Raw genomic sequence first — 26,985 nt, 5'->3', positions numbered from 1 at the left:
GACGTGAGACTGGTAAAACCCAGACCTTTCCTTTTTAATTACCGCAGATTGGTCATTAATTAACCAGCGCCATCAGAGGGGGGTCTCTTGGCACAAAATGGCTGTGACTGAAGCCACAGAGGATGTGTCTGTTAAGGTTTCAAGTGCCATTGTAAAACACAGCACTCAATTAATGATAGCCAAAGGCTGCTTTCATGTAGCTCTTCTACGCAGGCTACATCCTTGCACGGTCTATTATGGCATATTTCATTTGCGATCACCCTTGCATTCATTGCCATACCTGCCTCTCTCCCGATGAATGGCAGCTCTTTTTGAGAAATGCTAATTCGACAGCACTCAAGTCAGACGGTGACGTGCTTGTAAGAAGCAATAATTCTCCTGGCCCACACCTGAGGTGAATACATATCACCTGATAATCAAAGTCCAACCAGCCAAACAGAACAACTGTGACAGCTGAGTGCATCAGAATGACCTAATCATTTGTGCGTGTGATCAGCTGCTGCAAAGCGCCACTGTCTTTTCTCCAGGGTAGCCTTTGCAAAGCGCATACACAAATGCCTTGCGATTACCTGTGAATACATCACGGCCAAAGTAATAATCTGCTTCCATGACATCTGGCAAAATCTATCACTTCTTGCTAGCTGTCCACATCAGCAGACTGTATACATCACCTGCAGTGTCAATTCATCATGGGAGGAACACTGACATGATCTCTCCCTGCGCTCCTGTGCTCTGACGCTGATGCGGTTTGTCTCAGCGACTGCGTGAGGGGTATCACCAGCTCCCTGAGTCAAGCCGCAGCTAATGCATTGTCTCCTATGCGCAGATTGAGGTGCAGTCAGGACCTATTTCCATTAAGACCACTTCAAAGTAAAACTGTTTCACAAAAACGTGGCAGGATTCTTAAGGAGAGATAATGCCATCCGTTGTGAGTTGAAGAACAGGTCAGAGAGAGGAAGAAGACTCCTTTTGAACACTGTTGGTTCCACCAGAGATCTGCTGTGGTGGGTACCACACAGGTTTCTCTTCAATGCACAGGATTCACATACATGCACCTGAAGTAATTACTTCACTACTTCTATGTCTCAAGAACTCAATAATTTTATATATGGAGAATATTACTATTTATCTGCTTGGGTAGTGCATGTATTTGCCAGTAGCAGAAAGAGCTAGAGAGATATGGAATCTTTTGAAAATATAAATACTCTCTAAGCTTTTATGCCTTGAAATATGTTTCTTTCTCATCAATTCTCACCATACTCTGCAAACAGTACACAGAGAAGCCTCCAGACCACAAGCTTGATAATATCTTTCCTGCCTGTCAAACTGTGTTCAGCTGATTAAAACAGCTTCTTGGCTCAGTGAATTTACATAGATTTACAGTTTATTAGATCGTCGCTCTGTGTTTGAGCTATAAATAACGCTTTTCAGAGGAGCTTTAAAAGGCCTGGCGATACTCTCAAATTGAGTTAGACAAACAGGTCACCAGACTTTTCTTTGGGTGACTTTCAAGAATTACTTTCCCCTGATTTATTCAACATTTAAGGGACACATCCAATTATCATATTCATATTTATTTTACTTTGTTGTTTACCACTTAAGTCCAAATGGATGATGTAAAGCTGATAGAATAGTTTTATGAGCCTTTTTTGTCAATTTGTTTATTCATCAATTTATTATGTGGTATTTTTAGCATTGTCAGATGCACTAGTCTATGGCTAGTTTACAGCTGTATATTGCAAGATCTAGAGCAAGCATAGACTCATCATCAATACAAATACCTACACTAGTCTAAATTGACATAACAATGTTATTGAAAAACAAAAAAAACGTCTCAGACCATTACCATAAATGGTGTAATTTTTACAATGAAACACATACTGCCACTCCAATGTACCAAAACCTCATAAACCAAAACTGGAGCTACATGAACAAATTATTCCTGTTATATTCTGTATTTTTCTCCATGTCTCCAATATGCACCATTAGAGAAGTGTCTGAACAGGATGACACGATAAGCAAACATCTCTCACACTGCCCACACAGTTGCTCTGCTTAAATCTAATTACTCAATGCACTGAACTAATTAGAGAAAAATGCCTTTGTTGCAGACATCCAGTTCTGACTGAAGAGATTGCCAGCGGCATTAGGTTAGCAGGGTGGGGGCGGGGAGGGAGGAGGAGGCATGCTTTAGGCTCTGTGCCATTTTGCTTGCACAGTATCAGTCAGTGTGCACTAGTCACTGCTGTAGCGTTAGTAGCTGCTGAAGTTGTTATTCATTCGCATAGAACAAAAAGCAGCAGGCTACTAAACACTTGAAATGTTTATAAAATCCCCAAAATGTGTTTTGATGTGTCTGATGTAGCATGAAAATAACTGCACAAAATTTAGGATTTGGTCTTTATGGATGCGCTGAAGTCAGAGGTTTCTGTGAAATTGTACGTGAACTCAGATGTTGCGTACATCTGCAGCATGGGAAAGCACGTCAGATGGAAAACCAGGTGAAAGCTGAATGCACTGGAATTCAAGCGGGCAGTGCTGCTCGTGCGGCGCGCCCAGAGACGGTTTCGCCGCGGGGTCACGCCGCGGCGGGAAAACAGAACATCTGGCTCAGGCGGATCACTCGTCCCGCGTGTGGATGGCCCTTTTCCCGCCATTGGTTTTAAATTCTATCCTCGACGGGCCTCTCGGCTCTCATGGGACGCCAGCTCCTCGAAGGAGCAGGGCAGAGGGTGTCTGAAGCGTGCCGATTAGCACCCTGCCCAGTTAATTTTAGCGGGCTCTGGAACGGGACTAATCGGGCATTAGAAGCCGACATCCACTCTAAACCGCCTTCTTTACGTGTTCACAGGGGATATCTTCAGGATGGAAAAAAGGCAATTGTCTGCCGTCTCTGATTATCCCCAGGAAAGCCTATAATCTGGCTGAAAGTACATAAGAAGTCAAGCAGCAAAATAAACAACATTGATTATCATCCACTGTTCTTTTTTTCCCCCTCTGCAGATAGATTGAGAAGTTCGTTTAGGCCCGCCCCCCATCCCACCATCTGCTTGTACAAATGTCAGGATAGGATAAATACCCCTGAGTCCTCGATCCCAACCAGATTACCAGCTATTCCAAGATGGGCCAGGGCTCTTATCGTCTTCCAATCTCTTTTGCAAAAGCAAATCAAGAATTCTGTACAGGATTACCGGGATTAGGATGGCAGCAGACGCGGCTCTTAGCTCGATCTCTAAGTCGCAGTGCTTCAACCCGGCTTCCTCCTCCTCCCCTGCTTTTCAGCGTCCAAATCCCATCCAGTGCTCACAAACATCCAAGCTGTCTGTTTTCCCTTGAAAGTCATATCAAAATGTCCTCATTGCAACAGGCAAATTCTGAACAAACGTATTTACCACTGACTGTTTTCTTTTTTTGTGCTGCTCCTCCATTTTAAACAAGAAACTGCTTCACCCCCACAGTGTGGTGTCACCAGGCATCTGTGAAGATCAGTAGGCAGTTCACATGGACCAGAACATGTCCAAATGAAAGGTAACATTTTTATTAATGAGCCTTGTCATCACGCTCTATTGTTCAAGATCACCAGAACATGTCAAGGTTGCGCATGAACCGTGTTAAAGAGAGGATGGTGTAAAATGAGACGTTAAACCGAAGTCTTGCAATTGGGACTCAGGTCACAAAGGACTCATTGTTTTAGAGCAGACCTCCAGCATCAGAATGTTAAACCAATTGACCTTTGGGGAAACTGAGCCACAGGAAAATTACTCCCTCTGTCAAGACTTAATGCTGTCCAGTTTACCAGCGTGTGGTTGATCATGGGAAAAAAGGCGAGCACGAGGCACACACAAAGTCCTCTATATTTTAGGCAAACCAAGATCTGCAGTTCCTCTTGATGCTGGCGGTGGTGACCTTAGACAGTCATATGCCAGAGGACTATCAGATGAAGACACAGCATTCTGAGAGGAACAACAGTGAGAGCAAATGAAAAAACACTGTCTATAAATTAAAATGTGATCCTTCCATGATTTTAGGTTGCTTCTTAGATAGCATCCTTATGCACATTAGAGTCAAACAACATTTTTATTTTCAATTTAATTTTTAATATATTTAATCCACAAAATGGGAACCCTTTCAAAAAGTAATTTAAAGACTGTATTTCTGGAGCCATGTTCAAAAACAATACATAATCTCATGAATCCTGACTCAGAAATGAAAAACACTTATTTGAACACCTGGAGTGCCTCCAACATAGACAAAATTTGATGTTTCACCCTGCAAGTTATTAGTATCCTTAGGTACAAAAAGCATCCAAAATATATATATGAATGTGGTAGGCACTACATGAAGAATATATGCTTTAAAAACAACAGCTAGTGCTAGGTATTTCAATCAAATAATGTGAGTAAAAGTGAAAAGATTGAGAAGGAAAGAAAAGAGAAGAATTGAGAAAATTTTTCAGAAGATACCAATTACAATACTTTTTCAGTCTATACATGGAAAAGGGTATAACCTCTCATATTGCCTGACAGTCTCATGTGATTTACAGTTTCAATAAATTAATCAGTAAACCAGTTTTCACAAGAACTTTGTTGATTTTCCAAAGTAATGTATGTAGCATAGCAGGCAAACAGTAATAAAATCAAGCCTTTCCAAACAAATGGTATCTGCACTGTCGGGGGTGTGTATAATTTAAACAATCCAATTCATTTTTTATTAAAATGTTGGCCAGATGTAATGCAAGGGTTAAAAGTACTCTATACAGCTGGGACATGATTGTTTCGGCTCTCCTTAAAAAATAAAGCCCCCGGAGCATTGAGCACACTCAGTGTCGCACAGAACCCCTTGTAGGCTTTTGTACTGATTTGATTACCATGGTAGGATGTACACACACAAAGGAGGATCGCAGCAGCAAAGGGGATGATTGAATTATTCAGTTTGGCAGCGATTGTGTGGAGCGGTGCCGTGAGTGCAGGCAACAGTGAGACGGTGTCTTCCTGTTTCCTGCACCATTGCACAGAACATGCACAGACAGCGCTGTGTGGACCAGCGGCAGAGCTCCGGGGCCTTGGCCACTTTATTCTGCGGCTCCAGCAGCTTCTTAATACCCGGCTTATTGGGCAATGCTCTGGCACACTCGGGGGCCTGGAGGCTCTGATGCAAACACTGACCCCCTGATGGCAAAGGGACACGGCACTGAAGAAGTTAAGCGTGAACCATACAGCGTATTTTGCCAGTGCCACCCCCTGGCTAGACGTTTCTCAGATTATCTGCAATTCAATCAGCCATTCAATCTATCAATCAATAAATTAGTAAATCAGTCCTTGACACAAACGGAAGCTCAGTTACCCATGAATACCCAGAATGTTCCCAAAATTCCTCAAAATTAGAATAGATACTGATTGTGCTGCCTCATTTATACATTCATTTCATGAACATTGTTTCACAAATGACTATTATTTGCTTTAGACTGTAAATCATAATTCTCAAAATCTTATTGCATTGAATGCGGAAAGGAGTTCTAACTAGCTAGCCGCAACTGAAGAAACAATCAAAAAGATTCAATGCATGTAATCACTGCTCTTGAAACCACTTGTAAATGAATTACATGGAAAACTCTGCATTTAAAATTTCAGCTGCTCATTTATGAGGTTATTAAATTCTACTACTGTGACTACCACTCCTATTACTATTACTATTAATGATAATAATATACTCTAAAATATGTATGTGTATTAATCAATGGAGCAAGTGTATTAGTGTGTGTGTGTGTGTGTGTGTGTTTAAAATCATTTTGTGATATAATATAAAGAGAGGGATATCTGCAAAACTATATATGAAATGCAAAAATGGGAAATACATTTTTGGAAACCCTGTGATTGCACATATCACATAATATTCTCTGATTACCAGATGTCAAGGTTAACTCTTACAGGTTGCAATCAAGTAATATCTCAGGTTCCTCTGTGATTAGAACCATTACTTCATTCCACTTTAATGGCCTTGGCATCAACATTTGTTTCATCTAATTATGAGAAAATTCACATTACACAGGAAACCTTGAGTGATGAGCAAAAGAGCAAATCAATGCATTGCAACAGTATGAAAATTACATATAAAATGTCAATACAAGCATGCAGTTCTTTATCTTAAAACAATATAACCAAAATGCCTGTTTCTAGACAATATTTTTCCACAGCAGAAGGTTGAAATGTGATGAAATACCTGCATACATCAAAATCTAAACATTTGACACAAAAATGCTAATTAAATTAACAGAATTGAACAAAATGGAGTGAATTTGCACAGAAAAGGCTGACAAGTCAAGTCAAGTTAAATATTATAAGCACAGATTTAATTTTAGTGCAGTTACATGTGGGTTATTACAGGTTAATGGCTCTTGCTTTTAATGTAAGTGCATTTCCACTGGAATATGCCAGCATGTGTAATACTTTCCTTTTTACTCCCACTGTTGCATTTCTTCCCTAATATGAGAAAAGAGAAAGGCACTTGAATATGAATTATGTTATTATTAACTGGCTCTGTTAGTGGAACTTCTCCAGATCCATCAGAAAACAACCAGTTCCTATTATTATTATTATTATTCTTAATCATTATTACTCTTATTCTTATTCTTAACATTATTAAGGGGTTTCCACCTCATTGTCTGAAACACTTTATTTGTTTTTAAAAAGTATACACTTTCAGTGACATACATTAAAAAAGTGTGTGTGTGTGTGTGTATTTGTATGTATGTATTTGTGTGTGTGTGTGTGTGTGTGGGGGGGGGGGGGGGGGGGGGGGGTGTTGTGTTTTTATGAGAGAGACCACAAGATATGTGGTACAAAATCACATGCTACTAACATTTTTCATTGATATTTTCTTGATAGATGAGTAGATAGATCAATGCATTGTGTGTAATTAAACAGAGATGAATAAATAATATATGGCCACCTCCATGGGCTGTTAGTCGAAAACCTATACGAATGCCTCATAAATTATGGATCAAAATGTCATGAATGTAACATTTAAAAATGTGCTTCCTCCACCACCCACTCCCACTCCCAACCCCCCATTCCCTAACCCATGGCACGGCACCACTGGTGGACGACCTTTGAATGTCATCCTATACGTGATGAAAGCCAGCGAAAATTTACACTCATCGCAGGAAGGCACACTTATATCATCAACACATGTTCCGAGACCTGTGCTAAAAATTATAATAGCTGCATATTTGTAATGAACACCACATAAATTTCCCCGGTATCCCAGACACCCTGATGGAATCCAATCTGGCACGTTTTTTCCCCCTGATTTCATATGACGTAAAACACTCTGTACTAAGCTCTGTCCTTGTATTTCACACCAACTACAGGCACCTCGCTTTCAGAAACACAATCGTTCTGCATAGATCTCTATGTAACTTGATGCTACTTCAGTAGAACAATCAAGACGCAAAAAAAGCTGCAAAAATAACATTAGGTGCAGCTGAGTCTCTGTACATAAAATGGTAGAAGTAATATATGAGGTTTTAAGTGAACAAGATACACTGTTTGTGGTATCAGTTGCAAGCAATGGCCCAGAATCAACCCCAGCCATTTGCAGCACTGTCATATGTTCAGAGAGGGAAGAAATTACCATCCAAGTGAATTTCAGGTTTACATAAATCTATGTATAGAAGTTTGACATTTGCACTCCCTCTCGATGTGCTCTACAGTGGTGTGCTCTGTACTTTCTAATCACCAAGGACATACATCCCTCAAGGGAAATGATTAGTGCTCCAGTGTAGAAATCTAGAGGAACTTTGATAAGTCATTAAATTATTTCCATTCCTGCTCTCAGATTCTTTCCCTTTCATGTGCACTTTTGGAGTAGTTGCTTTAAAGCCACAGAATAAAGGACAATGTAGTTGTTTTCAAGTATCTCCTTCACAAGCTCTCCTTTTGTTTGAGGTTATAACACATACTAATCATTCCAGTTATGCAAAATATGGCTGTGTGTGAGGAGATTTTTTTACAGTTAATATGATGACATAGATGCAGATTATTATCATATAAAGAAGAAAAAGAAGAATAACAAGAAGAAGACTATCATTCCTTGACATTATATGACTGAATGCAGAGGGGTATGATATACCGGGAGGAACAGCCATTGCACCATAAAGAAAGACCCATGGAAATGTGTTATACAATGCAAAAGACTTTAATAAATTCATAAGCCCAAACATACATAAACAAAACATTTTTAATGCACATTTCATGTTTTCTTCACACACTGGCAAATCAAAGTCATATACAAAAATTCTGTAAGGTGCATATTGTACTTCACATGAAACTGAGGTGAGGATCCTTTCTTCCTCTCCCCTACGCAACAACAACAACAACAAAAAAGAAAGCTCTCATCGTGTGTATTTTTTTTTCCAACGATGTCTGGCAAATCCCATGATGTCATTTACAGTGAGGTGTCCCAACATGAGACACATATACCAATGCATAAACCATACAGCTGATACCTTGTTTAGAGGAAACACCTGACCAGTCTAACACTATTTCATTTCGCGGGAAGCCAGAACACTGCTGCACAGAGCCATTCTACCAGAGCAGTCTTCAGGCCACAATAAACAGATTACTGATTGTACAATAATGTGGCCATATTAAATCAAGCATATTAAGTTACATGTGTATTCATCAAGGCTGTCACTCCATGAGTTTTGGTGTCTCGAAAGAAGCATACGATTGTGTGTTACTGTAATGTGTAAAGGATGCCTTTATATACATAAAATATGTAATATTTTATTTATTTACGCAAATAATTTGGCTATTATTGTATAAAAAAGCACAAATCACAAACTCAAAACTGAAGCTTAAGTTTATAAGTGTATTATTTTCTGATATTGAATTCTCACCAACATTACTTTATTGCTGTTTTATAGAGCCTGGGTGCCTACATTTGTTTGCTTTTTTGGTGCTCAACACATTTTTTACTTTTTATTTAATATTAATAAATAATACATCAATATAAATAAATGAGTAAATAAGTGCACACAACCAGGTCCTTATGCTTTAGTCATTCAGCGTCTCATTAAAGACCGCCTGAGGTTTTCTATCCAGAATTAATGCCTTGCTCTTGAATATCATTAAAAAAAATTCACGCTGATTGAATTGGCTCATTTTTGGCATCAGTTTGGTGACTGACTACATCACACATACATGTAGCACCTTCTTGACACTGCGAAGACACAGCAAGCTACGCATTCTGTTTTACTGTCTTATAATAACAGCTGTTATTTCCAAACCAAACCAACAGTGTCTCAAAACTGTGGCTTAGCTCAAAGCATTAAACCTCTTTCATCCCTGCAAGCCTCCACTGGCATCCTATGGCCGCCAGTAGCACAGCTGTAAGGTACTGTAGTCTGTCGCTACTTCCTAATGAATGCCATGCATACTAATGCTAACCACGCTGTACATTTGCACTACAACAGTGTCACACAGAGTGGGCGAGAGGGGTGACACGTACGCTGTGACAAGGACGGTGCAGTCACACGGGTGCAGTCACACGCATAGCGTGACATTATCAGTCATGTTATCTGTGAGCAAGCCCCATTAGAGCACCAGTGCCATACGAATGGACAGGTGGAAAACAAAGCAGCCATCAGGCAGGTGAAAAAGGTCAAAGTTCAAAACAAAACCAATGGATAGAGAGACAGGTTTTAACCATGGCTGTGTTAAATATACATACGTACATACATACATACATAACTACATATGAACAATCTTTACATCACTTTCCATCACAGCTGTTTTGTTTTGTCGAGTGGGAACACCACTCATGATGGTTTTTTGCCTTCTGTGCCAACCAATGTGATGCAGGCAAGTGAGGAAGAAATTGAACAATGCACTTCAAGACCCCTAGAAATTCACTAGTGGAGTTTTGACAAGCTTCAAGTAGGCAGCAAGACATGTTTTGTTTCAGGTCTTTCATTTCTGAAAAAAGGGGGGAAAAATCCTTTCTAGGTCTTGTTTGAGGCTGTAGAACATGTATAGTGTGTGTTTCACCTCTTCAGTCTGTGACCTCCTCCCTCTCTAGGTATTGGCAGCTAGAGATTGATTTTTATCCTGTGGGAGCGAGCTGTACCTGTGCCACACAGTGTGCCATAGAGTGGTGGTTTCAGTGCCGTCTCCTGTAATATAGAGAGACAGACAGATATAGGGAGATTGTGGTTACATTATCACCGAGCTCTGGGTAGTAGCTAAGCTGCAGTGTGTATTCTCTACTGCAAAAATAATCATATCAGTGAATACAAATCTCCAGAGATACACATACAGAGGAGGAAAAGAGCATTCTTCAAGGCACTCTGCTTCTACATGGGTGACTTAGTTTGTCAGGTTTCCTTGAAGAAGGCTGTATGTGCGCTTGGCTTGTACATTATTACTTTTGACAGCATGCAGACCTATCCTACTGCTTTTTGCTCCAATTTTGTATGTCTTTACATCCACCACGCTATTGCACAACCCACCCTTTCTGCTAAAAAATGATTTAAACTGGTGCCTTTAAACAAATCAAAGAATCTCAAACTGGGCGACTTAGCTCCCCACCATAATACAGCAGATGTGTTTTTCTGAATACATGCAATTAGGAACAAACTTGTTGCTGTAATGTTGGGCAGCAGAACTGCGCTGAGACCCAATCTTCTAAATGAATCCCTTTACCTCATCAGTGCAATCACCATGATTGTCAATGACTGTTCCCAAAAGCCACTGGTCTAAGATGTCTGATCATGAAAATTACCTCAGAATCAGGCTTTGAGAACCTTAAAGTGTAGCAGTCAAGAAATAAACAGAGGCAAAAAAAAGAAAAAAAGTTTAATCGCACGTCCAAGAAAGCCGAAGAAGCAAAGGCCTGAGGGGAAATTAATGCCAATGCTTTAAAAACATACAGAGGGTTCTTGTACTCTAAGGTTGTGTTCCATCCAGCCATGTGAATTTGCATATCTGCCGGATTCTTAATGAGATTCATAATAGAGGCTGACTTTCGAATTCTAGGCACTTGCACCAACACTTGCTGTGATTTCATCCTGTGCAGTCAAGCACACATATTGCTGTTTCTGTGTTTTCTTCTTTTCTTGCAATGTGGACTAAAAAAAAGAAAAAATAATAACAGTGCAACCGAGTACTTGCAGAAACTATCTAGGACACTATCAGAATAAAATAGGCATGCTCTGTTCTATATTTCATAAATATACACAGAGTGAATCTGAGTTTTGGTAATTGTGTCAATAGTGCAATTTATCTAAAAATAAATATGAATGAAATATGAACACAGCCCACATAGCATAGACATAATTGCATTATATTTGTTTTTATATGTGTATGTGTGTATATATCTATCTATCCATTTGCCTCTCTCTCATATATATGTACAGTGGTCCTCCCTTATCCATGGTTTCAGTTACCTGCAGTCCGAAAATATTAAATGGAAAATTCCAGAGATAAACAATTCATAAGTTTTAAATTGCCCGCTGTTCTGAGTAGTGTGATGAAATCTCACGCTGTCCCGTCTGGGACGTGAATCATCCCTTTGTCCAGCGTATTCACACTGTATATGCAATATATCCCATTAGTCACTTATGTATAGGAAAAAACATAAATATAGGGTTTGGTACTATCCGTGGTTTCAGGCATCTGCTGGGGGTCTTGGAACATATCACCCGCGGATAAGGGGGGACTACTGTACTGAGTTCTAGGATGCTAGAATATGGGGTTATTGTGATACACACGCTGACCTTTAAAAGACTCTGGAAGCATGGGACATACAAAGCAGCTTATCCCAAGTCGCTTCATTTGAAGGATTACATTCAGTCACAGTTAACATGCAATTGTTAGTTTTAGAAATGAAACATAGCTTTGGTGAGACACCTAAAAAATGTCAAGGCAGCGATGCAGCTTGCAAATCTTTCAAAAGACAGCCCAGGAGTCAGGCATGCATCCTCACTGCCCCTCTCAGCATTTTTCAAGCATGCTGTCCCTTTTATATAGTCTTTCATTTACTTTACTATGTGCAAATTCATATCTGCTAATATGTGCTATTTGCAGCAGGGTAAGGAAGGAATATTGTGAATAGATATTTCCACTCGCCTACTCCATTGTAGTCTTCATGCAATGACATGACTTTATGTGAGAAAAAAAAAAGATGGTCAGGGACTAAGCCACCATCTCTGCCTCACATGTGCACACATGGAACACATGGACACAGACAAATGCACATGCATACACATTTACACACATTCAGATTAGGAGTTTGCATACTGATCAGCTGCCTCCACTTGGAGATCATCACTGCACACTGTGACATGTTCCTGCAATCAGCTACGTTATTACCATTTGTGACTGTCAAAAGAGGACCCAGCAGAGAAATGACAGGCACCGTTGTGGGTGCAGCTCTGGGTCTGGACTCTGTCCTAATCGGGCAAGAAGCAGGCTAATTATAAATGATTTTAAACCCCACTGGGGCAGCAGGCACTACATTTAGGGTCATTGTGTCGGTACTTAATTTATCTGCTTTTTCTCTGGCTACAACACACCAGTCAGACAGAAGTTCAGCATCGCCAGAAGGAATGACCAGTGGGATCATGTACTGAGAAGAGGGAGAGAGAAGGACAGAACAAGAGAGACAGTTGTGCTGCTACAACTGCTCCAAATGGACTCTCTTACAGCACCCAGAGCAATATGGTGCCATAAATAAGAAGTCCCTGAGGCCATTTGACAAGCTTCAAAAGATGAATAAGAACACCTTTTCCCATATACCCTCACATACATACATTTCCTCACTGAATACTGTCCTGTTTCTCATTCTTTTTCCTGATCTTTTACAACATTCTAACACATACTTTCAATTCTCACCACCATCACAGTTACATTTTATTTTTCTTATCATGTGTGAAAGTTGAAAATCATCTAGCAAGGTACCTTGAATAGGTTGTAGGGTATGACACAGAAAGCATCCCCGCTATTTCTTAAAAAGTAATAATTAAATCCACCTGATCATACCTATGGCAATAATAATAATTATGAAGTAATTAATCATGGTAATTTATTGCCAGTGTGGAATATTATCACAATTATGTCTTAAAACTGAATTAAAAGCACTTCATTATATGTAGACTACGATGAATTTGTGAGAGTAAATCAGACTTCATCTATTCACAGTGTTGCCCTAAAAATGGAACAGAATTATTACTTTTTGATTGACTTGTTTACAGGGATCAAAACAGGCACTTGTCACATGCAAGTCAAAAACAATGCATTTTGAGCAGCCCCTTGTCTTTTGACTGGAGAAGGGATGAGGCAGAGACCCTGTGTCACCTGTAATTCAGTCCCCCTCGGAGTATAGTCCATATATAATTTGATTTTGGTGAGAGGCCGGATGTTCAAACTTCCTTTCCCTCTTTTGCCTTTCATCAAAGCCCTCACATATGTAGCTTTACATGCATGTATTCTGTATACTGTGGTCTTTTCTAATGAGCAGAGATATTCCAAACTCAAAATTTATATGTAAATGGAATTCAAAATAAAATGGGAAGTGTTTAAAGAATGTGATAATTGTTGTGATCTAACACAAGATCTAATACCAAGATCTATGGCAAAATACTGTTGGACAAACACTGTGAGACAGATTGGCAAAGTCAGTCTTTTTGTAGGGCTCTTTGAACCACCAAGAAACTCCATATTAAGTGCAGGCCATTTAGCCACTGGACTGAAGATTATCTGAGTCAAAGAATTCATCCTCAGGCTGGAAACCTCAGCTGAAGAGATAAAAAAAAGCCTTCCTCTAGTCCAGGGACAATCTTTGAAAACTGAAGATCCACATGGATACATTATTCTGGCAAACATTGAGGTTGCAACTACTGTGATGGATCCCATCATTGGTGCCTTATATCGACAGAATGAAGGCACTCTCTTATTCTGGGAGATCTGCTTAGTCAGTCAATCAGTCATTTACTCAGTAAGGGGCACTACCATTACCAGAGCTGTTAAATTGCAGCCACATGATAAACAAGAACAGGGTAATAGAGCCATAATAAGTGAGAATATTTCTATATCCCATTTCCAAAAAGGGCTGCCCTAAAGGCCACACATATCAGCTTTTTTAATGCATCAACACATAACACTGAATATCAATTGTTATTTGCCAACATTTGAAAAGAAGATTGATTCCCTGTGATTTCTCACTACATCTACGCCATCACTGATCATGGGAGCCGTCTCCCATTATTGGTTATAGATGCAAATTACACATTTCCCAAGTTCACAAGACAAGTATGCTTTAAGGATATGTACTATGTCCAAGGTGTATATGTTAAAAAGAGCCATCTAAATTAAAGTAGAAGTATGTGCATCATCACCGACTCTAACTAAGGACCAGACTCATAAGGACCATATCAATTTTTACGCAGTAGCTTTCATTCATTTGTCTGACCACTGCACACATTAATTACTGCAAAGTTAAATACTCATGACATTACAGTTTTATTAAACATGGGTTAAATTGTCAAACAGCAGCACCCAAAAAAAGCTGGAATCTCTGCTTGTGAGATTAAGACTTCATGAACCACATTATGGGCAGAACTACCACATACTCTCAAATTAGTCCATAGCAAGACACAATAGTAATTTAAACGAGTCACTGACAACTTTTTGATAGCTCCATCAGCTCTGGGGTTCATGAAGCCTCACTCTCCCATTGTTAATGTGACTTTTCCCTCCAGAGCAACTACAATTACATAACTGTGCCACTAAAGGTCCCAGGCACAGCAAAGGCTTACATTTCAGGGGATTACAAATGCAGGGGTTATTACCCAACCCAGTAAACTCTGAGGACCCCAAATAAGATTACCAACCCTTCGCAAACTTTACAAAGATGAGCAGGATGAAGCACAGATATGTGGAACTGATTTAAGAACATAATCCAGTTTTGAAATATTCCAGAATACAGTTTACTCTGGTTAGCAGTACAACAAGATACAAGCCGTTTACACTTGTGCACAATATCTTAGTGAGTATTGGAAGCCATGGACTAGATGTGAAATATGAGAGCAGCAAGTGTTACAATGGAATTCACCAACAAAAAATAAATCTCCACAATCAAATCTGACCAAGACAGATGTCAGCTAAATGTAGTTAATGTTCACCAGATCCTAATGTAGTCACAAATAAATTAAGACTATGGGAGAGATGAAAATTAAATCATGTGGGGCAGAAAAGACATTTAATTCATGAAAATATTTGACTATTATTTCTTTGCCTAGCAGATTCCCTATCCAGGGTAATTTTTTACATATTATTCTTTTATGCAGCTTTATATATGACCATGATACTGAAGGAACTTTAACACTGCTGATAAAAATCTGAGGTAATTAAGGGTACAATGGCAACACAGCTCACGGAAATGAAACAAGCCACTGTCTCATACTGCCCTACCCATATTTAACAACAATTCAATATTACTCTGAATCTGAAATGATGGCTCCTCAAAGTAAAAATCACATTTTGCTTTGTCCATGGAACTTTTTTTTTGTTTTTACCTTTTTTTTTAATTTGTTGATCTGTTTCACAGCTGTACAAATAATAAAGCAATAAAACAAACTCAAGACCTTCTCCTCAAGACCTTATCACTGAACATATTAGTGCCAGCATTTATCTGAGAACAAAGACTGACTCCTGTAACCACCTTCTGAAAAACAAAATATATATATATATATATATATATATAAACCATAGGGACTCCATAAGTTATATACACTTAAATTATAAAAATCTTAATCACTTTAAATCACTTTAAACTAAACCATATTCTGTAAATGTAATTTTACATATAATTACTATTCAGGTATTTTAGGACAGTTATAAGCACTGTACATGGAAAGCCAATCTGACACGTTGACAAGGGGTATAATAAACATAAGGTGAATTATATGTTATTTCATAACATGACTTTGTACTAAGGCTTACAGTTGATGTGCCATGTCGGAGCTTTGCATTTAACTGGGTTTAAAAATAAAAGGTGGATGACAACACAAATCTCAACTCTTTGTGGGTGTCACCTTAAATTACTACGTACACAACATATCAGTGGCTATAGTGTAATTTGCAGGGAATATGCAGAGAAGGATTTCCTGCTCACAAGGATATGAAAGTAGGGGAGATGAAATTATGAGGGGATAGAAGTAAAGAATGCAGATTTTGATTCTGAGAACTGTGCAGAGAAACAAGCATATGCCAGTTTCACCCTGTTTGCTTTGAAATGTTGACTTGAAGTAAACAACTGCATGGAACTGACACATCAATACAAAAAAAAAAAAAAAATCTGGAAATTGGAGCTACCATGTAGAAGAGACAAGTCTAAGCAGAGGCTCACGTCCATTACCTTTCTCCAGCAATGAGGTATACTAATTAAACTCGGGAGAGAAAAAAAACTGACATTTTGAGAGAATAAGTCCCATATTTTGGACATAAATGTAGCATAAGAGATTGCACAGAGAAGTAGTTGTATAAGCAGTGAAGAAAGACTGAATTGAATAAACTGAAGCATACTGCAGAATGCGTGTGCCATTTTAAATTTGGGGTGTCATTTTTTGTTTTTGGGCTAGACAACCAAAGACATTCACAAAGAATTTAACACTTACTTAATCTTCTAAATATGCCAATAAGACATTCCTGCTGCATTTCTCTTGTTTATATTTGGCAAGTATCCCTATCGGATGTAGAGGTCATAATTATGATGACTAAGATTAATGTAGGCTATTACATGAAAGGTCTGATTTTTATGGCTCTATTAAGCCATACCTTAGCTTTTTTGCAATGACATAAAATACAAAGTGCATGTTGATTCCTTTCAATAAAATTCTGATGTGTTATATAGGTTTATGGCACTAAATTACCACATGCCTATACATATAAAACTACTGAGTTCCAGTTCCTGGTGACAGGTTTCATCCATTCTGATTACAATTACATGTGTCAGATTGTAGGGATGATTTCCATAATCTTGTTTAACATTTTAAAATTTACAGTCTGTCAAGGTGTTTATTAAATGTTCTTATTTTAAAAACACAGAGATCTTAAATTGGTAACAGTCATATCAAGAATGAAGGACAGCTGGACACCATCATTATACAGCTCCCAGTTTTTAAATGGCATCCAGCAGAGGTTGGTGGGTGAAAAAGTTCAGTAAATTATTTTCACCATTCCTGCAAATTCCTACTATTTTCTCTTTTTTGCGTTCCCTCATTTTAGTACAGGTGTGACACATCAAAAAATTCAGTGGAGCTGACATGTCTGTACAGAAGGTCACAATACTGCCTTATTTCAAGCATATTACATATTACCTACTGTAATTCTGTGATCAAATTAGTGTCTGTTTTACCTTACAGCTCTAGTGAGATCCCAGGAATTGATTAACTCAGGAGGATCTGGTCCCCCAAGTGTCACCAGCTTCTATGAGCCTTGCAGGTCATGTAATTACACATGCATATACTAGCCCTCAACCCCAGCCAGAGCCCTGTCTAAATTCAAAGGTTGAAAGGAACGGTCCTATACATATTTCCACAAAGCCCCAGGTTTTTGATTATTCCTGGCATAAATCCATCATTTTCTCATTGGCTATGTTAAACAATATACTATTTGTCTGCTCATTAAAAATAAAAATGTGAGAGGTTTAAACAGATGGCATGTGCTGCACAGAGAGCTATTACCGATTCTCCATCTTCTCTCCCAAACTAATTAAGTGTCTCGGTCCCCTGGCTTGGTCTTCACCTTGATCTCTGTGACCGGAGATAGCACTCCTCAATCTCTGTCACGTGGAGTGGCGCTCATCTCCGCTGAGCAAGGCCGCCTTTCCTCATCCCAGATTTACATTAATTTCCCTTGCCTGCGTTTATTTATTAGCCACTTTGCATTTGGCACTCAGCTGAGGGAGGCGTAAGCTACGTGCAGGCTGCAGGTATTCATATGAATCTTTCTCTCGTAAAACCACTGCTGCCCAGACAGCACGGGTCCCTGCGTATAAATCTCCCATTACAGCATGCACCTAAATATGGCATGAAGCAGTCAGCACTGTTCTGTTCCAGACCGCAAGCATCAGTCCAGTCGAACTTGCGTTCACAGTTTGCATGGGAAACAAATGTACCTCTGTTAAACTGTCTCTCGTCAAACCACAACGCTGACTTTGTCAGGCAGTGTTTGGCTTTACAGTGTCAATCAAGAGCTCCTTGAATGCCTAAACATTGTTGTAATCTTCCTGTCACGCTGCAGCCATCTCATGTGTTTCTAATATCTCCTTGTCTGCCTGCATTAGATCTTAAAGTTGAGCTGCTTCTTTGGCAAATGCAGCCATACAGGGTTCTATTAGCATCACAGACAACCTAATGCATCCTGAAACATGCTGTTACTCTGCAGCCTTACAATATTACCTAAAATTCCTGTACCTGCATACAATGACTGCCAGTGTTGACACAAACTCCTGTTTTGTTCTTCTATTTTGTTTTTATTTTCTAGCCTCCAATATTTCCATGTTTTATCTAAAAGCAGGTAAAAGTGCCACAGTGCCACCTACGGATTCCGTTTCTTTCCAGCTATTTCCATATGCTTGGCTGTCAGCCACCAATGCCCAAACTGTTTTTTCTGCATGACTCCCTCCCTTCTTATTCAGTGCTGGTGATTTTCATGCACATGTGGGAGATGCTTAAATCCCCTGCAGCCCCCACGCCACCCCGCCACCCCCCCCCCCCTTCCTAAGGACAGAGGAACAGTACAGTGCAGAGGTGAGGGTGAGCAATAGCAGTGTGAAGGACTTAAGAGGGCAAACTAGAAGACGTGCATTACCTGTCGGGTGTGAATTTGTCCAGGCGCCTTGAAGCCTCCCTGACAGCTGCACTCTGAGACACTGTAAGGGTCGGAGCTGCTCGAGGAACACTTGGATAATGAATCACAGCCCACCACAAAGGTATTGTCCAAGGGGAGCTCCTGGATAACGTGGTGTTTCTTGGGAGCGACTGGGGTCTCTGGTTTAATCTGGAAGGTGGGCTGAGGGGAGGCAGACTTGTAGTGCTTAGCCAAGTCTGGACTGTCAGGTTTGAAGGTGGACGGAGTGGTGGCCCAGTTGTATTTCCCCATGGTCTGCTCCTCCAATTCTACTGGGAGATCCAGGGTGCCATTGATGTGCTCATGGGTGGGATCGTCTGGTTTTGACTCTTCGATGGTAACAAAATTCAGCAGCAGGCTCTTGGGAGACCTCTTCTTTTTCTTTTTCTTCTTCTTGATCTGACGGTTCTCCTGATTTGGCGACACCCACTCACCGCTCTGTTTCCCCTTTTGGACCACTTTATGCCTCGGTGTCTGCCGGCAACGCACCAGTGCAGTCACAAAAATGACTAGTATGACGGTCATCGTGCCTGCAATGATGGCGATGACCACGATGACATAGCTGTTGGCCGGGGGCGTGACCTCAGTCTCTCCAACGTTGCGGTCCAAGGGGGTCTCCATACTCCTGCGTAGCTGCTCTTGAATAAAGGTGGCATTGGACACAGTGTCATTCACAAACAAGTGGACTAGAGCAATGGCATGCAAGGACTCCGGCTGTCCCAGGTCTTTGACCATAACCACCAGCCTGTGCAGGCCTTGATCAGCAGGGACTATTTTCTCCTGAAGCGTGATGTTACCAGTTGTTTTATCAATAGCAAACAGGCCCTTCGGAGATCCTCGGATGATGCTGTACTGCAGCTCTGCATTCATGCCTGTGTCATTGTCTATAGCAAAGACTCTTGTCACTACAGACCCTGGGCTGGTGGTGGACTGGACTAGTTCATAGGAGTAGTTAGATGAGGGGATCACAAACACAGGGCGATTGTCATTTACATCCACCACATTTATCGTGACTTTTGCAAAAGAGGTGCACTGTGGCCGGCCCCCATCCACCGCCTTCACCACAAAGGTATAGGAGCTTTGCTGCTCTCTGTCAAATGTAATGTTTGGTTTGATCACACCAGTTTTTGGATCAATGATGAAATTGTCTTTGCCGTTCAGTATAGAGAGGGTGACCACGGCATTGTCACCAGCATCCGCGTCTGTGACAGTGATCAAACCCACTGTTCCGTACAATGGCAAATTCTCAGGCACGTAGAAATTATACTCAGGGTGGGTGAAGGCTGGACTGTTGTCATTAATGTCCTGGACCATCACCTTCACAGTCACATTGTTCTGTAGAGACGGGGAGCCATTATCCCGCGCGATGACAGTGAATGAGTACTTCTCCTGCTTTTCCCTGTCAAGCCTCTTCCCAACAGAGAGGATTCCGGACCGTCGATCAATGTTAAAGCCATCAGGCGGGTCAGGGCCCAGGGTATAAGTGATTTCTGAATTGCGACCACTGTCTGCGTCCGTGGCGCTGATTTTTATCAGCTGTGTTGAAGGGTCGTTGTTCTCTGGGATGGACAGCTGAATTTCAGGCTGAGGGAATATGGGAGCATTGTCATTTTCATCCTTGATCTTTATTAGGACCATAGCCGAAGTGTTCAGTGGGGGCTTCCCAGAGTCTGAAGCCACTATCTTAATGGCATATTCTCGAGTTGTCTCGTAATCTAGGGGGGCTGCAGTTTCTAGCAAGAACTGGTTGTCAAACACTGGCTTCAGTCGAAAAGGAACATCGTGGTCAGTGTAGCAAGTCACCTTCCCATTCAGATCAGCGTCTCTATCTGTCACGGTGATGAGAGCTATTTTAGTATTAAGAGGGGCATTTTCTGACAGCAGAACGGTGCCATTAACAGGGTTCATGATGTATCGGGTGTCTATGGATGGCACATTGTCATTAATGTCTGTGACGTTGACTGTCACTGTAGCTCTTGATGGTGTGGAGCTTCCATCACTAGCCAGCACAATGAGTTTGTGAACTGGAGTGATCTCTCTGTCCAGTGGCTGCTTGATGGTGATCAGTCCAGTGTTACTGTCAATCGCAAAGAGGCGTTTGGTGGCAGCGGATATTTGGTTGCTGAATGAGAAGTGGATTTGTGCATTGGAGCCAAGGTCAGCATCAGTGGCGTGGAGCTGGGTGACTGATGTGCCCACAGGGGCATTTTCTGGTACATTCACTTCCACCTCACTCTCTTTGAACACCGGCCGGTTGTCGTTCACATCGGAAATGGTGACCTGCAGGATAGCTGTGCTGGATTTTGGGGGAGTCCCACCATCTTCCACCTTGATCTTCATGACAAAGGTATCCTTCTGCTCACGGTCCAGGTTTTGCTGGACAATGAGCTGAGGCCATTTGTCCCCTTCTGGAGTCTCAATGATGTCCAGTCCAAATTCACTCACACTCTGTAGAGAGAGAATAAAGAAAGGAAACAAGCATGAGGCTTTTTTAAGTTGGAAATTTCACTTTATCAAGAAACAAGTTAGAAATCGTTGTTATGATTGCTGCAAATAAAGCAAGTGACGACTCTATGTAGGTTAACTGGCATAAACTATGATGAAATGCGGGGTCAATACCAAATAACACAGGATATTTGAGATAATCTAACACAGCTATTTGGTTTTTCAGACAAAACAAAGTAGGTATCTATGGTTCATATGGTTCATTTCAGCCTTTAATAGATGTTTGTTTTATCTGCAGCAAATTACCTTGAGGTGAAAGTTATTTAATCCTATTAAAAGATGCATAAGGTCTTCAAAATATTGACTTAGAGAACACAACCAGAGGAAATTACCTACTTAAAAGTGATGACTTAAGCAAATGTTGATTCCTATGAAAAGAGTAAACCAGGTCTCTGCATAAACAAAAAAGCCACATATTTGTTGTTCTCATTTCTTTTCCTACTTTAAACTGAATACAGGTCTCAAGTGGGACAAACAATTGAATACTAGCAGTTAACACAAGTGATTACAATCTGCCTTTCTTTGTCCATGTGGTTTTCCATAAGGAAACCTGACTTGACTGGCCACACGAGACTGTAGGTTCAAATCCTGGGCACTGTAGTTACAGGCTGAATGGCACCGAATTCAGTAAACATCCTGCTGAATATACAGATAATATTTATAAAAATATAACCTGATTAAGTTGGCCTGGATAAGAGTGTCTGCAAATAAATAATATATACTCTGCATGGTTTGCAACTGTAATCATCCTGTGAATAGATATTGTAAGCTCTGAAAAATACCTTAAAAGTAACCTATATTTGGTGCCCTATTTCTCTTCTGTATCTTTTAATATGGCTGTTTATTCTTGCTTTCCTTGCTCTGAACATTTGTCATCCTCCTGTAAAATGCATTTAGCTTCTTGCTGATGCCTGGAGACGCACTTCAGGGTCCAAATACAGCAATTTAAACTGATGTTGTACTGCCGTGTGAAAGCGCAGTGTTCACCAAGCCAATTCAGAGAACAAAGCCACCGTACCTTATCTAATGGTGGTCCTTTAATCAAAGAGTGATTTCAGCGTGGTCCCTTCTCCACTCGGCTCTCCCATGCCTCACCCAAAATGAGATTTCATTTTACCTCACTATCTCGTGGCTGCTTCTGCGGACAAGAGGCAGCTCACACGATTTCAAGGGCAGTTCATATGTGTGAGAGAGTGTTGAAAGAGAAGCCAAAGAGCTAAGCTTCAATTTTAAATACGCTGCAAGTCCGCCATAGATTAAAGGGGGAAGAAGAAAAAATGTGCACATTAGAAAAAAATGAAAAAATGCTTTTCTTCTTAGGAGAGGCAGCAGCAAAGCCCGAGGAAAACGAAAACAAATGCATATGTAATCCCCATGGGAAACCGGCTCTGACTGTTCAAAGTAATTGCCTTCCCCTCCTAAAACTAGCACTAATATTTACGATTACAGGCCGACTACTTGCTTCTGCTAGCACCTGGCATGTCTTCTGTCCTTCTGATGTAGGACACCACTGAGACAAGGAGGAAGAAAAAGCTCTGAACCTGAATGAGACCCATACACTTCCATGATACAAAGAGGTCCTTTGAAGCTCTTTCAGTCAGAAACATTTCCATGGTATAACAAGAAAACGCATCTTCCTTAGGAGATAAGCTTCGTGTGCCACATAATGTTTAAAAAGATTACTCTGTCTGGGCACAGCTCTCAAATGAGATTAAATATGTGCATTTTCACTCAAGAAAGGTACATATAAATCAAATCCACAGTGATAATATGGCCCGGTTGTTGAATACCATTTAAAAACAATTTAATTATGTTCTCTGATCCACGTGGACACTGGCACAGAAATAAGCAACACCCTTTGTCTTGCTGGAAAAACTGTCCATTCTCACATTGGGAGAAAGACAATGTTGTGACAAGTTCCATTTTCTCTGGTTTTGCTTCCAAGTTTCAGACTTTCCACTTTTGACGACACCCCTGGTGCATTTAATTAGCCAATACAAGCTCTGTCTGAAGCCTGTGCTGGCGATCAATCATCTCTCTTTCTATAGCCGTTCATGCCAAAGGAGGCTGACAGATCCTCCACAACTTTGATTACCTCCCAGGCAGGTTTAGAAACAGACGAACAAGAACATGAATCACCAGCTATAAGGTTAAGTGACAGTCACTGCAGCATTATCGCTTCTGAAATAAAGACTACGTTTTTTTTTTTTTTTTAATAAATTATCTTCATCTAATTGAACTCGTGATTGACCTGCAGCTTAGGTACAAGAGCATTTCATGAAACAATGGGCTATGGCTCTCTGCCTCACACAGAATTAAATGAAAATAACAATAATAATTGTATGAAAATAAAAGCACATATTTTAATCTAATTTTGAAGATGACAATATTAATGCCTATCCTCCACTTGAATTAGCCATGGTAAGCTTTTATGAAACTGATACATTAACACATTAACAAATCTGAACAATGATGCAGAGGACAGTATTAAGCCTGACATTGACTTGCAGGAGATGACTCCAAAGCCTCTGTGCAGACACTTTCAATAGTTCAGATTATCAGCTGATGTATCTCTCAATCGATTCAATGACCTTTAGGAAGTTAAAGGAGACTGAGTACCTGCGGTGAATTTAACAGTAGCCTTCAGCCACGGATGGGACAATCTGCATGGCTTTATAGTCACGGTGGGGTGAGGCAATCTCTAGCAATATCGACAGCTAACTTGGTCTCTGTGTCCTTCCTTACCTCTCTCATGACCCACTGGGCCACAATCTAATGAAAACCATTTCTGACCAACAGAAACAGTTGAACAAAGTTGAAAAAATTCTGCCAGAACCTCTTAATTTAATATCCTTTCACATTCATGATACAAAGCTGCATGTAGCACGAACATAAAGTAGTTAATGTTATGATCAGTCATTACTGTTACTACACAAATATACACAATTCTCCTGGCATTATTACTAGTCATCACATTACATTACGTCATTTAGCAGATTTCTTACCCAAATAAGAGCATCACTACGCTAAGCGTAGTTATTGAATAGTACTACAAGAGGTCAGTAAAATACTGAGTGAAGTGCTAAACTAGTATAGAGTGCTTTTTTTTAAATATAAAACTGGAATAGATAGGATAGAGAGAAAGATAGACTAGCCTTGGCAACCATGCTATCATACAGAAACTCTTAGTATCTGTTATATATTTGTTATTCATGCATAATTTTGCAATAAAGTACTATTTGTACTGTTATCTCTTTCAAGGTATGATAGTTACAAAATAGATGTCTTAAAAAGTGAATGGGGGAAAAGTTGGGCTAAAGGCTTTTTTCAGTGGTAGAAGAGTAGGATGGAAAGGGGGGATAAAACAAAACCAAAATTAAAAAAGGCTTCTCCCCCTGACCCAGACTCTGCTTCCTTGTCCTGCCATGAAATTTGTAAAGAGGGTTTCTTTCAAGTGATAAAATCTCTTCTAATGGAATGTCCCTCTCTAGCCAAGCATGGTATTGCTTTCCATAGGTTGACCTTGACTGTTCCTAGGGGTGCAGAAAGTGCACCATTGCATGTAACACAGAACACCCTTCTATCATGGTGTCCACACTACTGGATGAACTCAAATTTGATTAAATCAAATTATCAAAAAATAATAATTATCCATACGTTGATCATGGATCACCATATATCCTCTATGGCACACAGAGACATTCGCTCCACATCCCATACTGGGACTCAACAAGGAATGTCATTGTACAGGGGTTTCACACATCTCATGCATATAAGGAATGAAAATACAAGGGATAGATTCAAGGCCATCAACCCTCCTGAGGACTCCTCAATGTAACTTAACTAGCTGTGTTCCTCCTAATCATATTTTTCACAAAGGGTAAAACTTTCCAAATTCGTGCCATTCACAAATTTCAGCATACATAGCATACCTACGGCAGACAAAAATAGAACAATAAAGGAGGAAGTCTATTGTATTGTCGCTTATTAAAAGAACTGCTTGTTCCAATTACCAAAACCATCACAATCTCATTGGTAGCAATTAAACTATCACACACACACAAACACACTATATACATATATATCCATTTAAAACTTTAAAATCACACATAATTGTGACCCTCAGCCCTCTGATATACATTACATTGCATGGACCTTCTCTCAAGTGGCAACTACTGTGGCTGTATGGAGGTTAAGACATTTAAGGCATGGGGAATGATAAATACTGAGTTAAAGTGCATGCTAAGCAGTTTTTTTCCCTGTTCCTGCTAATTTTCTTGCAGTATTTTGACATGTGTTCTGGCAGTGTATATTTATGTCTACTCAATTGCCCCCTCATGACATGAACAGGAGAAATAAATAAATTAAATGACAGAACTGGCTGAGGAAAGGGTGCCATTTCTTCATTGTGATGCTGCGAGCATTAGGCTGGTCATCTTCCAGGCATAAACAATTCCAGTCAGCCACTCATCAATTCAAGGCAGTGCAGCAGAGGCCTTGGCAGAGATAAAACCTCTTTAAAAATGCAAATTGGTAATCAAGTCAGACACGGAAAGCAGGGGAATTCTGTTAATTCACCCAAAAAAGGTACAAATTACTCTTCAGACTCCAATGGTAGACTTCTCTCTCTCTCTCTCTCGCTCTCTCTCTCTCTCTCTCCCTCTCTCTCTCTCTCTCTCTCTCACACACACACACACGCACACTGTTTATTTATTTATGCATTTATTTATTTATTTATTGTGCATTTTATACAGTCCAGTGACCTTAACTAAGCCACGAGGAGCCTTTTCCAGACCCAGATGTTTTTAATCCCAGTTCTTTATCACTGCTGCTGAAAGTGCATAATGTCTACTACAAAAAAGTGATTCATAATCTATGTGCATTATGTAAAATAAGAGGATATTTAAGAATGATGCACTTATCTAGAACATTGCAAGAAATATGCACTAGCCATTGCAGACACCGCCTTTGTCTGGGTGTGTTGACCGTGGTAAGAATACATATGGTATAATCTGTGCATTTTTTATGTGCACTGAAACAGGGAAAACAACGGAAATGAATTTAATTAGTCAAAATGTGAAATTCAGTCACCATAATGGATCTGGTAAAGTATTTAATTTCAAACAGGGGAAGGTATAGCATTATCCTTCTTTCTAGGTAGAACTGACTATATTAAGCCACTGAGAATACCATTTTTTTCATAAAGCATCAATTAGTGGACTAGAATGAAAATGAGCGCCTTGTGCTACAAAAAGGTACCCATTCATCTTTCCAATTCCATTCAACTGCAATTAGAAACTTACCTTAAACCATTTATCACTGACCTTTCCTCCTGGTTTAATAAGAGGCATTATGATTACCATACAGTGGTGGACAGAGGTTCATACAAAATGCTGACGCCTGTGCAGCCAGACACCATCATTATTAAGGTGAGAGTAAAAGCTGTTTTTATATTGTAATCTAATCACAGTGTAGTATCACCATGACAACCACAAAGTGAGTATTACCAGTGTTTTCATGATACCCTCCTCCCCCAACTCTAATCAAAGTTAGCATGCACCAAACGATC

General features: G+C 40.1%; 1 protein-coding gene across 2 annotated transcripts in view; it reads right to left on the bottom strand.

Moving 5' to 3' along the window:
* Positions 1-26,985, bottom strand: part of pcdh11 (protocadherin 11) — a 202,747-nt gene that overhangs the window by 162,967 nt on the left and 12,795 nt on the right. Inside the window, exons 3-4 of one of the 2 annotated variants that reach the window (XM_036548210.1) lie at positions 18,873-21,359; positions 9,024-10,174 (exon numbers count right to left, since the gene is read on the bottom strand). In XM_036548210.1, the coding sequence (XP_036404103.1) occupies positions 10,091-10,174; positions 18,873-21,359 (2,571 nt within the window). In that variant the 3' untranslated portion in view covers positions 9,024-10,090. Of the gene's footprint in view, positions 1-9,023; positions 10,175-18,872; positions 21,360-26,985 lie in introns of those variants that run through there. The other variant, XM_036548209.1, reaches the window with a different exon arrangement.

This window comes from Megalops cyprinoides, chromosome 16 (assembly GCF_013368585.1).
Source record: "Megalops cyprinoides isolate fMegCyp1 chromosome 16, fMegCyp1.pri, whole genome shotgun sequence".
In the NCBI taxonomy this organism is placed as follows: Eukaryota; Metazoa; Chordata; class Actinopteri; order Elopiformes; family Megalopidae; genus Megalops; species Megalops cyprinoides.
This window is presented reverse-complemented; position numbering and strand designations above follow the sequence as displayed.